This window comes from Zootoca vivipara, chromosome 14 (genome assembly GCF_963506605.1).
Source record: "Zootoca vivipara chromosome 14, rZooViv1.1, whole genome shotgun sequence".
Taxonomy (NCBI): domain Eukaryota; kingdom Metazoa; phylum Chordata; class Lepidosauria; order Squamata; family Lacertidae; genus Zootoca; species Zootoca vivipara.
Window position 1 is genome coordinate 14913666 of NC_083289.1, and position 15561 is coordinate 14929226.

The 15561-nt window shown below is 42.2% G+C and overlaps 1 protein-coding gene across 1 annotated transcript in view; it reads right to left on the reverse strand.

Moving 5' to 3' along the window:
* Nucleotides 1-17: 17 nt before the first annotated feature.
* SLC27A2 (solute carrier family 27 member 2) overlaps nucleotides 18-15561 on the reverse strand; it is a 32276-nt gene continuing 16732 nt past the window's right edge. The window contains exons 5-10 of the mRNA XM_035131926.2: nucleotides 10621-10815; nucleotides 9944-10034; nucleotides 8999-9197; nucleotides 7959-8056; nucleotides 4290-4420; nucleotides 18-3130 (exon numbers count right to left, since the gene is read on the reverse strand). Of these exons, the coding sequence (XP_034987817.1) occupies nucleotides 2954-3130; nucleotides 4290-4420; nucleotides 7959-8056; nucleotides 8999-9197; nucleotides 9944-10034; nucleotides 10621-10815 (891 nt within the window). The 3' untranslated portion in view covers nucleotides 18-2953. The remainder of the gene's footprint in view (nucleotides 3131-4289; nucleotides 4421-7958; nucleotides 8057-8998; nucleotides 9198-9943; nucleotides 10035-10620; nucleotides 10816-15561) is intronic.

The window sequence follows — 15561 nt, forward strand, 5'->3', positions numbered from 1 at the left end:
AGAAGACTGTGCTATTTTTTTTAAAGCCTGTATATTTAATAAGTTTAAAAGAGAAATAAAACTATTTAGCATTGTGCCTGGCATTTCATGTTTCATTGCAGATGAAACTTCCATATATTACTCAATGGAGTTTTCCCATTGTGGGTTGGTAAGCTGTCATACAAAAGGGGGTCAGCAACTAGAGGACATCAGTTCAAAACTGCCCCTTGAGAATTGGGGTTGGTTTTTTTTGCACAATCTTTTTTATTCAGTTTTACGCTACACATTTAAATTCAAACATTAGACATCACCATCCGCATTTGGGATTCCCTGAACCCTTAGACTCCCCTCCACCCTTCCATGGTTTCCATTTTCAATCTTTTTCAATTGCATCACATATTTTCCTCTATTTTGTTCTAAAATGACCCACAGTACATTACAAACGTTACTCAAATCCTGCCAAAGTTTTTAGTTGATTACAGTGTCAACAGATATCATTTTCCTCCTGGTATTTTCAGGCCAGGAAACACTGAATCTGCAGGACTTCTTTCTTTTTGATGCACAAAAACCTTTGCTAGGATGAAAAGTTGTCAGCTGTCCTCAGCCTTTTTTAGTTTCAGAAGAAGGAATAGCACCAACAAATGTTGCAACGACAGATGCTGTCAAGGAAACCATGTTCTTCTTTCTTTTGGAAAAACACCACAAACCAACAGCCAGCAATAAGTTATACTTGAAACTCGTGGGATCTGTTTTGCGAAATGGTAATTTATGGAACAAATATTTTACACATGTTACATCGTTGCTGAGTTAGACGTATCTACTTTATAGAACAAGGATATCCTGAAATGTGGGGACATTGTCCCAATGATTGGGCAATCTCGAAAAGGGTTGAATAGGTCAAGGTGGTCCGGAGGTTAATTCAATTGCTCCAGGACCATTTTTGATTTTCAGCGACCACTAGGCCTGTCTACACAGGGATAATGGAGATGTTCATTCAGTACTCAATAAGCCACATGGCGGGAACTCATATGCAGGCCATGGAGATTTTAGTGCTAAAAGGAATGTACATGTAAAACAAGAATACAGGAACTCCTATGAAAGGGGAAAAGAACCTCAGGCCCTCTATAGCCCAGCATCCTGTTCTCACAGTGACCAACCAGATACTGATAAGCAACCCACAGGCGGGATCTGAGTGGAACAGGACTCTCTCGCCTTGTGATTCCCAGTACAGTCATACCTCGTTTTAAGTACGCCTCGGTTTGAGTATTTTCAGTTTAAGTACTCCGCGGACCTGTCTGGAATGGATTAATCCACTTTCCATTACTTTCAATGGGAAAGTTCGCTTCAGGTTAAGTGCACTTCAGGTTAATTACGGACTTCCAGAACCAATTACACTCATACTTCGGGTTAAGTACACTTCAGGTGGAGTATTCCGCGGACCTGTCTGGAACAGATTAATCCACTTTCCATTACAGTGGTACCTCGGTTTAAGTACACAATTGGTTCCGGAAGTCTGTACTTAACCTGAAGCGTACTTAACCTGAAGCGAACTTTCCCATTGAAAGTAATGGAAAGTGGATTAATCCGTTCCAGACGGGTTCACGGAATACTCAACCTGAAGCATACTTAACCCGAAGTATGAGTGTAATTGGTTCTGGAAATCCGTACTTAACCTGAAGCGTACTTAACCTGAAGCGAACTTTCCCATCGAAAGTAATGGAAAGTGGATTAATCTGTTCCAGACGGGTCCGCAGAGTACTTAAACTGAAAGTACTCAAACCGAAGTGTACTTAAACTGAGGTATGACTGTACTTTCAATGGGAAAGTTTGCCTCAGGTTAAGTACGCTTCAGGTTAAGTACAGACTTCCAGAACCAATTGTGTACTTAAACCAAGGTACCACTACAACTGGCATTCGGAAGCATACTGCCTAGAACTGTGGAGGCAGAGTTGTAAAACAACTTCACCATCACCCCTAAAATATCTGTTAAACAAAGAATGTAATGGCATTTAAAATTCTATTTAGTTATTTATTTGAATTTATATACCGCCCTATACTCGCAGGTCTCAGGGTGGTTCACAGAAAAGATCACAATATATAAAATCAAAATAAGAATAACCCAATAACATGCCCCCCCAAGCTACATTTAAAAAAAAAGTATAGGATGTCAATCAGGTCAACCAAAGGCCTGGTTTAAAGGAAAGTTTTTGCCTGGTGCCTAAAGGTATAAAATGAAGGCGCCAGGCGAATTTCCCTGGGGAGAGCATTCCACAGATGGGGAGCCACTGCAGAGAAGGCCCCGTTCTCGTGTTGCCACCCTCTGGACCTCTCAAGGAGGCGGCACATGAAGAAGGGCCTCAGAAGATGATCTCGGGGTCTGGGTAGGTTCATATGGAAAGAGGCGGTCCTTGAGGTATTGTGGTCCTGAGCCATTTAAGGCTTTATAGGTCAAAACCAGCACTTTGAATTGGGCCCAGAAACTAATTGGTAGCCAGTGCAGTCGGACCAGGATCGGTGTACTATGCACAAACCATCTTGCTCCGGTGATCAACCTGCCAGCTGAATTCTGCACTAGCTGAAGTTTCCTAACCATCTTCAGAGGCAGCCCTACGTATAATGCATTGCAGTAATCTAACCTTGAAGTTACCAGAGCATAGACAACAGTAGTTAGGCTATCCCTGTCCAGGTAGGGGCGCAGTTGGGTCACCGGCCGAAGCTGATAGAAGCCACCTGAGCCTCGAGCGACAACAAATGATCCAGGAATACCCCTAAGCTGCGAACCTGCTCCTTCAGGGGAAGTGTAACCCCATTAAGAGCAGGGGACCTCCCAGCCACCTGGTCTAGAGAACTACCCACTAGATTCTAGATACAAACATGCAATCACTTTCAAATCAATTTTGGTAACTTTCTACCATTATATAAAAAACGATTCTTGCTTCTTTTACAAACACCACCAACCACAGCTTTGGGCGCGTTATAGTTTCAGTTGGTTGCTACATATTGAATTATAAATGTCCTCTGTTAGGGGTACGTATGTCTTTTCTTTGTCATTCAGGAAATACAGGGTGTCTTTGATAGAGGCTGGGTCAAATCCTTCTTGGGCTAACTGCACCTTCCGGTGTTTGAATGTTCCTGTGACCTCAATGGCATCCTGCAACAACAAGGGGAAAGGCAAAATTACAGTGCAATCCTGTGCATGTTTACTCAAATGTAAGGCGCAGTATTCAGAGGGGCTTACTCTCAGGTAAATATAATTGTGGCCTTAATATTATCAGTTGGGCAATAGCTTTACTGGAATCAACAAACATGCCAAAAATAATGACAAGTGTCTGAGCTCTCGAGAGCTCTGTATCAGGCAAGATGTTACACAAAATATGAGGAAATGGGAAAAATGACAAGTACAAAGTTTGCCAAAAAAAAATTAAAAGAAGGAAGTGTAAAAATTAATCTGGCTGGTGTAGCTATGAAGTCAGCTTTTAGGCTCCGCTCCAAGGTGTAGGTTAAAGTTGAATTCATCTCTGTTGGGTTTCAAGTTACACACCTAGGATTCTGAGACTAAGGACAGAATCGCAGTGTACATTCAAAGCACATATTTAAAGCACATTGCTTGCCACAGAGAATCCTGGGAATTGTAGTTCCCCCCTCGCAGAGCTACAATTCACAGTATCCTTAATAAACTATGCCCCCAAAAAAGCACTCTCTCCTGCTGTGGCTTCCAGGATTCAGAGTCAGACAGCCTCTGACTGTGGACATACAACACATCCATCAGGGCTAGTTGCCACTGATAGCTTTATCCGTCATGAATTTAGAACCATACAATGGTAGAGTTTGATGGGACCATGAGGGTCATCGAGTCCCAACCCCCTGCCAGGCAGGAATCTTTTTGCCCAACATGGGGCTCAAACCCACGACCCTGAGATTAAGAGTCTCAGGCTCTACTGACTGAGCTGCTCTTTTAAAGCCATCGAAGCTGGTGGCCATCACCGCCCCTTGTGGGAGCAATTTCAAATGCACTGTGTTAAAAAGTATGTTCTTTTGCCCGTCCTCTTCCAACATTTAGAATTCTAGTGTCATGATGCACAGGGAGAAAAACATTTCTCTGTCCTTTTTCTCCATTTCATGCATCATTATACCCTTCTATCATGTTGACTCTTGCTTGCCTTTCCTCTGAAAAAAATGCTGAATGCCGCAATCATTCTTCTTACAGGAGCGATAGAATCAGAGATGCGCAGATTCCTACCGTATTGTAACTTCCACGAATACTGGAACCTGTTCCATTGGGAAAATGGTACTTAGTAAGGCAGACTTACCTGGATCCTAACAAAACGAGGCCTTGCATAAGCAGGCAGGTAGTCTACAACGTGTTTGTAGAGTCGTTCCCCATCAAATTCACAGCCGTCTGTTAAGCGTACGGATGCCATCCCTATCCTGCCCTCGTGACCTGCAAGGCAATCATTATAGTTGCTTTTGTTTCCTTTTTCTTTTAAAATCTTTATTGCATTTTTAAAATCACAAAGAAAGCATAAATTAAACATTACATCCAAATATTCAAAAATCAAAAGGGAAAATTCAAAAAAGGAAAAATATAAAAATAAAAGGGGGGAAAAGAAGAAAAAGAAATAAAAAAGGTAAACAATAAAAAACAAAAAAATAATTACAGTAGTCAAGTACACTAAATTGTTCAAAGGGTACAAACAGTAATTTGAATATGCTATACACCAGGTCTCAGAAAGAAATACATTTGTAATCCTTATTTTCTTTCTTTACAGTCACTTTCTTTCTGTTCTGGAAAAACTAGCTTGAATCCCTGCTATATTAGTTGACTTCCCTCTATCTCTTTGTGGTGTCAACACTTCTCTTAAGTAACAAATATTCTGTATTCATTTATTAAAATCGTTTTCCCATTATATCTGTTGCTTGTGTTTCTAAACAGCATCACAACATGTTCCTGATACAGCTTACTAAAAGATTTTTCAAACAGTATAAAAACAACAACAGGCTGTCTTGAAAACTTGTCAAGTAGTCAATGTATAGTCTCCACCCCCATCATTCAGCCCAGACGTTGAGGTCCAACTCCGAGGGCCTTCTGGAGGTTCCCTCCCTGCAAGAAGTGAGGTTACAGGGAACCAGGCAGAGGGCCTTCTCGGTGGTGGCACCTGCCCTGTGAAACGCCCTCCCATCAGATGCCAAGGAAATAAACAACTATCTGACTTTTAGAAGACACCAGAAGGTGGCCCTGTTTAGGGAAGTTTTTAATGTTTTGATGTTTTATCGTGCTTTTAATATTCTGTTGGGAGCTGCCCAGAATGGCTGGGGAAACCCAGCCAGTTGGGCGGGGTATAAATAATATATTATTATTATTATTATTATTATTATTATTATTATTATTATTATTATTATTACTTTACCCTCAGACCTTTTCCGTGCAAATCCAAATGAGTTGGAGAAGAAGACCACAGCTGCCTGAAGTCTACCGCTGCCCTACATCAAGAACATGAACTAAAAACAGCCAAATTATGAGGCCGATCTCTCCAGGTAGGGAAGTTCTTTGGATACCTGGAGGTTCCAGTTGAATCATGGCTGTTCGAAACTATAGTCACGCTGTGTGTGTGGGATGAGAGAGCTTCCTTGTACACGTAGGTGAAAGGACTACCATTTTTTAAGCCAAAACGTAAGGAGAAGGGGCTGGAATAGTCTTGATGGAACCAGCCTCCTTCCAGAGCTTCTAAGGTCTATGACCTTGAATTTTATTGACATAGGAGCCCCTAGCCAGGGCTGTGAGAACATGGTTGCATACTTTCTTATGAGCTAATCTGTGCCTTTTGTCACTTGGAAAGGAACACCTGGCATTGAATACTGTTTACTCAAAGGATTTGTGGTTTCGGATAGAATATTTGGCACTCACAACTCAATCTGCCAGATCAGCTCAAGTCCTTATGAGAGATTCTGTCACTGTGAACCTACGTCAGGTAGCAAATATATAGGATCTATCTAAAAGGGGTAAAAAGGTTTAGCCTAGGGATAATAAATGAATAAAAAGTGAAGGGTTACCAAGACTTGCTACTGTTCCCCTTGCTGCAAGACCAGTTTGCAATTAGGCATTTCAGTCTTCTCTTTGGTTTTTAGGCCCACGGGGAGCTGAGCTATGTTTCCTCCATCTGCTGTAACATAATCTGAGAAGAGGATAAGGAACTCTGGACTATTATTCAGTTCTCTTGTTGGCAAAATCTTTCCCATGGCAATTAGGTGTTTACCTCTTCAACAGAGGTAGGTGAAAACAAATGAAAGCAGCTTTAAGCACACTTGGTAATAAAGCTCTAAATGTGGTGGCAGAAATGGAGCACCCAGCAAAAGACTCCTATTGTTTGCTATTTCCCCTTTTTTAATTTTAAAAAAGACGTTTACTGAAAACACAGCACATTTAATCACATAATCACATTTAATTCTTCTGATTGTTGTGCTTTATAATGGTTTGTTTTAGTGTTTTTAATGTTTGATGTTTTAATGTTTTTAATGTTTAATGTTTTATTGTGTTTTTAATATTCTGTTGGCAGCCGCCCAGAATGGCTGGGGAAACCCAGCCAGATGGGCAGGATATTATTATTATTAATTTTAATTTTGTATTCATTGCATTCATTTCTATATTTAATTGGGGGTGTTTTAAAGCCCCAATGGAATTGTTACTGTGTATTTTAATTTGTATTGATCTTATGATTTGTAATTACAATTTTATTGATTTTATAATAGTAAACTGGTTAGATGCCATTTTGGCATATAAAGGGTATAAAAATACATTTTTAATAAAAAATGCGCATAATTGTATAAATAGAACTTGTCACAGACCAGTCTTTTCTTTTTTTAAAGAAAAGGGGGGGAAAGCATATAGTAAATTAAGGCTGCAGTCCTTTGCACTTAGTCCTATAGAACTTAAAGGTAAAGGTAAAGGTACCCCTGACCATTAGGTCCAGTCGCAGACGGCTCTGGGGTTACGGTGCTCATCTCGCTCTATACGCTGTCAGCAAACAGTTTCCGGGTCATGTGGCCAGCATGACTAAGCCGCTTCTGGCAAACCAGAGCAGTGCACGGAAACACTGTTTACCTTCCCGTTGGACTTGCAGTATTCCAGCACTTTGACATGCTTTTGAACTGCTAGGTTAGCAGGAGCTGGGACCGAGCAATGGGAGCTCACCCTGTCACGAGGATTCGAACCACTGACCTTCTGATCGGCGAGCCCTAGGCTCTGTGGTTTAGACCACAGCGCCACCCGCGTCCCCCTATAGAACTTAGTGTGGCTTTATGTTTGAGTAGACATGTATACAGTGGTACCTTGGTTTACAAACTTAATCTACTCTGGAAGTCCGTTCTTAAACCAAAGCGTTCTTAAACCAAGGCGTGCTTTCCCATAGCAGCGGGGGACTCAATTTACAAATGGAACACACTCAACAGGAAGCGGAACATGTTCTGCTTCCAAGGCAAAGTTCACAAACCAAAACACCTACTTCCGGGTTTGCAGTGTTCTCAATCCAAGTTGATCATAAAGTAAGCTGTTCTTAAACCAAGGTTCCACTGTAAGTTAATATTTCGGTTCATACAAAATACCGGTATCCACTTCTATCACTGATTTCCCAATATTTAAAAACTTTAAGAATTCATCCTAATTCAACCTTCCTTCTCTGCAGCTCAAAAAGTGTTTACAAATGCTGAAAAACAATATTTTGGTTTTGTCTAAAAAGATAACAACTCCCTTCTCTGCTGCTACCTTTTTTTTATGTTGATACATTACTCTGCAATCATGGTTACAATAAAATTCAAATGTGTTATAAGGAAAATACAGAAGGTGGAACAGAGATCTTCTGATCACCTAGGATGGGTGTTGAGGGAGTGTAGCAGCCACAATGATGGAAAGAAGGTCATTTTTTTCTCTCTTTTCAAGAAGCCACAAAACTATCATCTTTGACACCACAGCATTCATACCATACCTGGAACAGGCACGCCATATACATTTGCCTCCTGAATAAAGTTGATCAGTCCCAGAATATCTGCAACTTCAGTTGTAGCAACATTTTCTCCTTTCCATCTGTGATGGGGGGGATGGGGACAGCAGGGGAGAAGATCCCATTAAAGCAAACAAACTCAGAACAAGTAACATTGCAAAATAATGGACACTTGTGCCACTTTTCCTTTGCAGAGATGTAGCCATACAAATTACCGTAAGTAACTAGCCTGCAAGTAATAAGATAGGCATCTTATTAACACCAGGGTGACCATTGGGCCCTGTGCATGGGTGGGGCCAGTTCAGAGCCTGAGACCTCTGGAAGATGCCCCAAACTGCACTTCTGACTAGCGACCACATAGGGCATCCGTGCAAATGTTTTCCCAGTTTCAGCTTTCATGGCTCCAGCCCTAACACAATACTATGGAACCCCCTCTTCAAGGCCATTTCATATTGCCATTTCAGCAAGTCTGTTATGTGGACTCACTTGGAATAAGTTCACACATTCATTTGCTGACTGCTGGCCTCACCTAAGTGATGACTTGCATGTTACTGCTATCCACTTCTGACATACATTAATACTTTTCATTGTAAGCAGGGCCGGCTCTAGGAGTAGGCTGGGTGGCGCGGGGCTGGCAGGGGGGCGCCTGCACGCTGTGTTCACCCACCAGGGCGGGGGCGCCGGAGCGATCTCCGCACCACGGCGCCCGGGCGCCCAACATGCTTGAGACAGCCCTGATTGTAAGCTCACATATTCAGCAAGAGGTCAACAAGAGAGAAGGGGGTGTCCCCAAACTGCACTGCATAGTGACCATAGCTGCCAAGTTATCCCTTTTTTTCAGGGATTTTCCCTTATGCTGAATAGGCTTCCTCGCGAGAAAAGGGAAAACTTGGCAGCTATGATAGTGACATGATCACCCAAAATTCTCTGCTGCACATCATCTTTCTGAGGAGCTGCATACATTAAGAACCCACAATTACTTTCAGCTTTTAAAGGTGATAAATATATATTATAAGCCAACAAACCGGAATGTGTCTCCAACTCGGTCATGGAAATAAATGAAGTTGTTACGGTCAATCATTAAAAGATCACCGCTGTTGAAATATAGATCCCCTTTCTGGAACACATCTTTTAGCTTTTTCTTTTCAGTCTGGCTCTTGGCTCCCACATATCCACTAAATGGTGCAAACTGTGTTATTTTACAAACTAACAGTCCCACTTCACCTATAAGGAACACACACAAAAACAAGCAAGAATAAAAAGGCAGCCCCATACTGGGAAGTTTTTAAGGTCTGGCGTTTCACTCTGCTTTGTTATATTCTGTTGGAAGCCGCCCAGAGTGGCTGGGGCAACCCAGTCAGATGGTCTGGGTACAATCTATGTATCGCTCTATCTATTATTACATATGTGAGTTGCTTTAAAAAAAAATATTGCTGAAGCAAATTAATGAGATAAAATAAAACAGACAAAACCAATCAAAACCCTCAAATTTTAAATAATGTATCATACAAAATACCCAAAATGCTCATCTAATAATGTAATAATGACAAGTCCTAGCCACCCAGATGAACACCACCGTAGAGGAAGGCTAGCTTAGTTACAAAATATTTGAGTGAATATAAAGGTCTTAGCCTGTTAGCGACGGTGTCAGGCATGTTTCCCTGGGGATAACATTTCACAGATGGAATTGTTTCATTCATGAGCAGGGAATTTGTGGCCTTCCAGATGTTGAGCAGCTAGACTGCAATTCCCATCAGCTGCAGTGAGCATGGCCAGTGTTCAGGGATGATGGGAGCTGCAGTCCAGCAACCTTTAAAAGGCCTATCGTTCTCTGTACCTGGTTTCTTTAGGTTAGTTGCACTTCAAAATGATGTGCAAACAAGGCCTACATTATCATAAACTAAAACGGCAGCTCAAAGCAACAGCAGGATTGAATTTTATCGGCAAATAAATAAGTGAAACATATGTACCTTTAGGAACTTTTATACAGTAGCCATCTTCATTTCGGAAAGGTTCATCTTTCTCTACATCATATTTAATCAGGTCATAGCGCATTATTTTCTAATGAAAACGATGGTAATGATAATGATTATTATTATTAATTGAATTTATATACCGCCCTATACCCGGAGGTCTCATATACATTGCATTTTTCTACATACAGGCCCCAATATTGTTAATATATATATAAAAAAGAGAACATTTTAAGCATCATATACATGCATGGAAGTGCCATGGACTTGTTCAGCTGACGCACTTGGAAGCAGCGACGGCTGCTGCGCTACTTTGAACATCAGCTGTTAGAGGCGAAGCAGCTCAACAAAGCTCACTGCCCTTCCAACTTGCGAGGAGACCATCCCTGGAGCTTGGAGAGGTCCTCTTTGGGATCTGAGGTAGGTCTCCTTGCGAGTCACTAGGACTCTCCAGGGTGCTCCCTGTTTTATGTGATTTCACGTAAACCCCCACCTACATTAATATAGAGGTTCAGATCATGATGGGTGGATTCTGTTAGTGTGAGTTTCTGACGACATTGTTGTATCTTCAAAATTAAACAAGCTTTGTCAATATTTTTATATATACATAATCAACCTGAAGTATCATGCCTAATCTTGGTAAACAGGGACCACTGGAACACATTTTCACTTACCTTATGCAAATAATTTAATCTTCCCACAGCTCCGATTTTCCCAGTATAGTTCACAAAGCCTACATTGCCTTCCGTGGCTGCGTAAAACTCAAAAATGCGTATGTTTCCAAACCTCCGGATGAATTCCTTCCAAACGTCAGCCCTTAAGCCATTACCCAGGGCAATTCTTACCCTATGGTTGCGATCATTGTCTTTCTGGAAACAAAAGGAAGAAATCACAATTCCAGAAGGGCATTCACAGTGTTTGGCAGATAATGAGCTAGCCAGAAAATATTGCAGCATTTTATACATGCGGAAAGCAATTCACACTCGCCAGCAGAAGTTGGAGGCCTCTATGAGAAGCATAGGGAGCTGCCTTATAAATGATCGTAATTATAATGATGATGATGATAATAACAATAATTTATTTATACCTCGCCCATCTGGCTGAGTTTCCCCAGGCACACTGGGTGGCTCCCAACAGAATACAGTGGTGCCTTGACTTACGAATTTAATCCGTTCCGAAGGCACCTTCGTAGGTCGAAAAATTCGTAAGTCGAAAAGCGCCATTGGAAACGTGATTTCCCATAGGAATGCATTGGAAACGGAAAAATTCGTAAGTCGAAGCAACCCTATCTAAAAATTCGTAAGTCAAAAAATCCCTATCTAAAACTGCCACGGTTTCCGTTCGGATGTCGAGACTTTCGTAAGCGTGCGGCCATTTGCCCCATTCGTAAGTCGAAAAATTCAGTTGTCAAGTCGTTCGTAAGTCGAGGTACCACTGTATTAAAAACACGATGAAACATCAAATGTTAAAAACTTCCCTAAAAGGGGCTGCATTCTGATGTCTTCTAAAAGTCAGGTACTGTAGTTGTTCATCTCCTTGACATCTGAAGGGAGGGCGGGCACCACCACCGAGAAGGCCCTCTGCCTGGTTCCCTGTAACCTCACTTCTCGCAGTGAGAGAACTGCCAGAAGGCCCTTGGAGCTGGACCTCAATGTCCGGGTTGAACGATGGGAGTGGAGATGTTCCTTCAGGTATACAGGGCCGAGGCCGTTTCGGGTTTTAAAGGTCAACACCAACACTTTGAATTGTGCTCGGAAACGTACATCAAAAGTCAGAATTGTCTTATCAAAGCCAATGGACCCAGGGGCAAAAGTGGGCAGAGAAACCAATGCAAATCTTTACTGGGGAGCTGCTTTATACTGAGAGCACAGGTCCATCTACTTCAGTGCTGTCTACACTGATTGGGAGGTGCAGCCCAGGGTTTCAGGCAGACTTCTCTCCCAGCCCTAACCTGGAGATGCTAGGGATTGAACTTGGGACCTTCTGTACATAGCTGCCAAGTTTTCCCTTTTCTCGCGAGGAAGCCTATTCAGCATAAGGGAAAATCCCTTTAAAAAAGGGATAACTTGGCAGCTATGCTTCTGTATGCAAGACAGTTGCCCTACCACTGAGCTATGGCATCCTGTTGTACAACAGACAAGTTTCCACACACACCCCTCTCTTTCCTCCACCCAGATGATGATGATGATGAATATACTACCCTGTACCCAGGGTATCTCTGGGCAGTTCACAGAATAAAATCAAGATATAAAACCACCAAATACATAATAAAATTAAAAACGACAACCCAGTAACCCCCCCAAAGACATATTTTAAAAGGACATAGTGTGTAAATCAAATCAACCAAAAGCCTGGTTAAAAAGGAACATTTTTTCCTGGCGCCTAAAGGTGTCTAATGAAGGCGCCAGGCGAACTTCCCTGGGGAGAGCATTCCACAGATGGGGAGCCACTGCAAAGAAGGCCCCGTTTTCGTGTTGCCACCCTTCTGACCTCTCAAGGGGGAGGCACACGAAGGAGGGCCTCAGAAGATGATCTCAGAGTCCAGGTAGATTCATATGGAAAGAGGCGGTCCTTGAGGTATTGCGGTCCTAAGCCGTTTAAGGCTTTATAGGTCAAAACCAGCACTTTAAAACAGATAAGCAAGAGTCATGATTCAGAGTTCAAGGGCACTCCAGCCATGATGGCTAAGCTCTGCCTCCATGGTTGAAGGCAGTGATGCTTCTGAATGACAGCTGCCGGAAGCCACAGGAGGGGAGAGGGTTCTTGTGCTCGAATCCTGCTGGAGAGTTTCCCCACACAAATCTAGTTGGCTACCATGAGAACAGGATGCTGAACCAAATGGTCCTTGGCCTGATCCAGCAGGCTCTTCTTATCCCAGGCATAGGCAAACTCGGCCCTCCAGATGTTTTGGAACTACAACTCCCACCATTCCCTAGATAACAGGACCAGTGGTCAGGGATGATGGGAGTTGTAGTCTCAAAACATCTGGAGGGCCGAGTTTGCCTATGCCTGTTCTATCCACATAGCTAGCTTTGGTGCTTCCACGTATTCCCCTCCCCCCTTGCTTTTTTGACCATGGGAGTCCTGAGATTTATTTTTCCGCTTCAAAAAGCTTCTCTAGGGGCGAGCTATTATTAACCCGCCATCCGTCCCTCTGTTTTCCATTCATCCCTTTCCACCTGAGTAAAGTAGATGATGTAAAACCAAGGCAGCAAAGGTTAGATCTGAGATATGATCAAATCCAAAAGAAACCGTACCACAAAAATAATGCACTTTTTAAAAAGCCTGGTTATGAGCTATTTACAATGTACTGATCATAGCTGCCAAGTTTTCCCTTTTCTCGCGAGGAAGCCTATTCAGCATAAGGGAATTTCCCTTTAAAAAAGGGAGAACTTGGCAGCTATGGTACTGGTACTTGTTTATTTTCCCCCTGTTAACATTTCAAATATATGTCACTCTGAAAGGATTGTGATTTTGTCTCGGTTAATAAAATTCCTTTAAAGATAAAATAAAAAATAATGCACCTGTAACAGGGAGAGTGGAACACGAGAAAACGCTGCTACTGAGTGCAGCCGAACTTATGACGGAGCCTTCTCAGTAGTGGCCCTGCATTTAGGGAATGCCTTGCCTGGTGAAGTGTATCTGATCCCCTCATTATTAACATTTAGGCACCACATTCCAACATTCCTGTTTCACCTTTGTATTCACTGGCTAAATGATAATATTTCTGGCAATTCTGAAATCATCAGTTGTGAGGGTACGTGATTGTCATCGTCGTCATTGTTTAAACAAAAATGTTTTGAAATTGTATTGTTTTAACAGTTTGCTTCCCTGGGCTCCTTTGGATGGAAACACAAGATAACAATCGAAATAATAACTTTTTGTTGCCTAACATTGTGATCTGCTCATTGTTTTAAGCTGAGTGCTGGTTATTCGTTGTTTTATACCTGCTATTTTATATAATGAACTGTTGTTTTATATGAATTATGTACCCTAGCCTGAGATCAATAGGTATAGAGGTGGCTATAAATATATTAAAACTTAGTAGTTTCAAACCTTTGTTTGCAGACGACAGGATATTTGCAGGATTACAGCTAATTCCCCCTGTTGATTACTATTATTAATTCAATTTATTAGCTGGAGTTGTTGTTTTTTGGCCAAGGCAACTCAAAGCAGATTATCATATTCTAAGCAAAATACACGTACTGTACATTAAAACCAGAATTTTTTAAAAAACTACATTAAAACACCCTACCCACGCAGAAAGGCCATAGATCATTAAAAGCCAAAGGCATGATGAAAAAAAGAACATTTTTGCCTGGCTCCTAAAGATATGTAATGGTGATGTCAGCCTCCCCACTTTTTCACCGTTTTTAAATGCCAGCTGTCCTTACTTCTGCTCTTGGAAGCCAGCTGCAGAACAGGAAGGGAATCAGTGCTAAAAATGATATTCAGAAACACTTACAGGAAAGTATATGTGGACACGGAAGGCGGAAGGGTAAAATATGGCCTGCTCAAAACTGCCCTTTGTAAATGCTTTCCCAGTCATCCCACCTGGAGACAAATTCAGGGCTTGCAACAGCAGGTTTGTTTCTTAACAAGTAGTTCTTCCCTGATAAATTTCCACCTAATAGATCCAGCTATGGTGGTACCAGGATAAACTGTTCTGCTTCGTATGGGGAAAGTGCATGCATGAAGACTTTTAAAGGTATTTATGTAAAAAACAAAACACAGTTCTTGCTCTTCCTGTTTCCGTCACGGAAATTAAGCTCCACGGTTCCCCTTGACCAGGTTTAATGATCAGGTATAGATCTGCACTGCTAAAGAGTTTTATAACACCCGCAGGAAAAGCAATTCACTGAAATCCACTTTGTTTTGTATTACACCCTCATTATCACAAATAAACATCTGTGGGCTTTATTCCCAGCTTTGAAGTGATTTCCTTGGATCATGTAACTGAGCATGCCAACTTTGACAACAGTCTGTGCTGCTGCTCAGAGCTTTGTTAAATTCTTAAAATGGCTGGCATAAAAGTCAGCTGGTTTTTGTAATTCCTCGCTGGAGTGGTTTCTGTTGGTGGAAATGTGCAGGGGGTTCTTCCAGACACAACTGGAAAAAAAACCTTGCTCAACCACTATATTCACACTGCAAAATATATTAAAGGTAAAGGGACCCCTGACCATTAGGTCCAGTCATGACCGACTCTGGGGTTGCGCGCTCATCTCGCATTATTGGCCGAGGGAGCCGGCGTATAGCTTCCAGGTCATGTGGCCAGCATGACAAAGCCGCTTCTGGCAAACCAGAGCAGCACATGGAAACGCCGTTTACCTTCCCGCTGTAGTGGTTCCTATTTATCTACTTGCATTTTGATGTGCTTTCGAACTGCTAGGTTGGCAGGAGCTGGGACCAAGCAACGGGAGCTCACCCCGTCACAGGGATTCGAACCGCCGACCTTCTGGTCAGCAAGCCCTAGGCTCAGTGGTTTAACCACAGCGCCACCTGGGTCCCAAAATATATTAACCGCAAGCAAATACAGGAACCTGTCTTACTATAGAGATAGGTAGAGGAACTCAGTTTTCAGTTAGCACCTGCTAGTTAAGCCCCCCACAACCCCA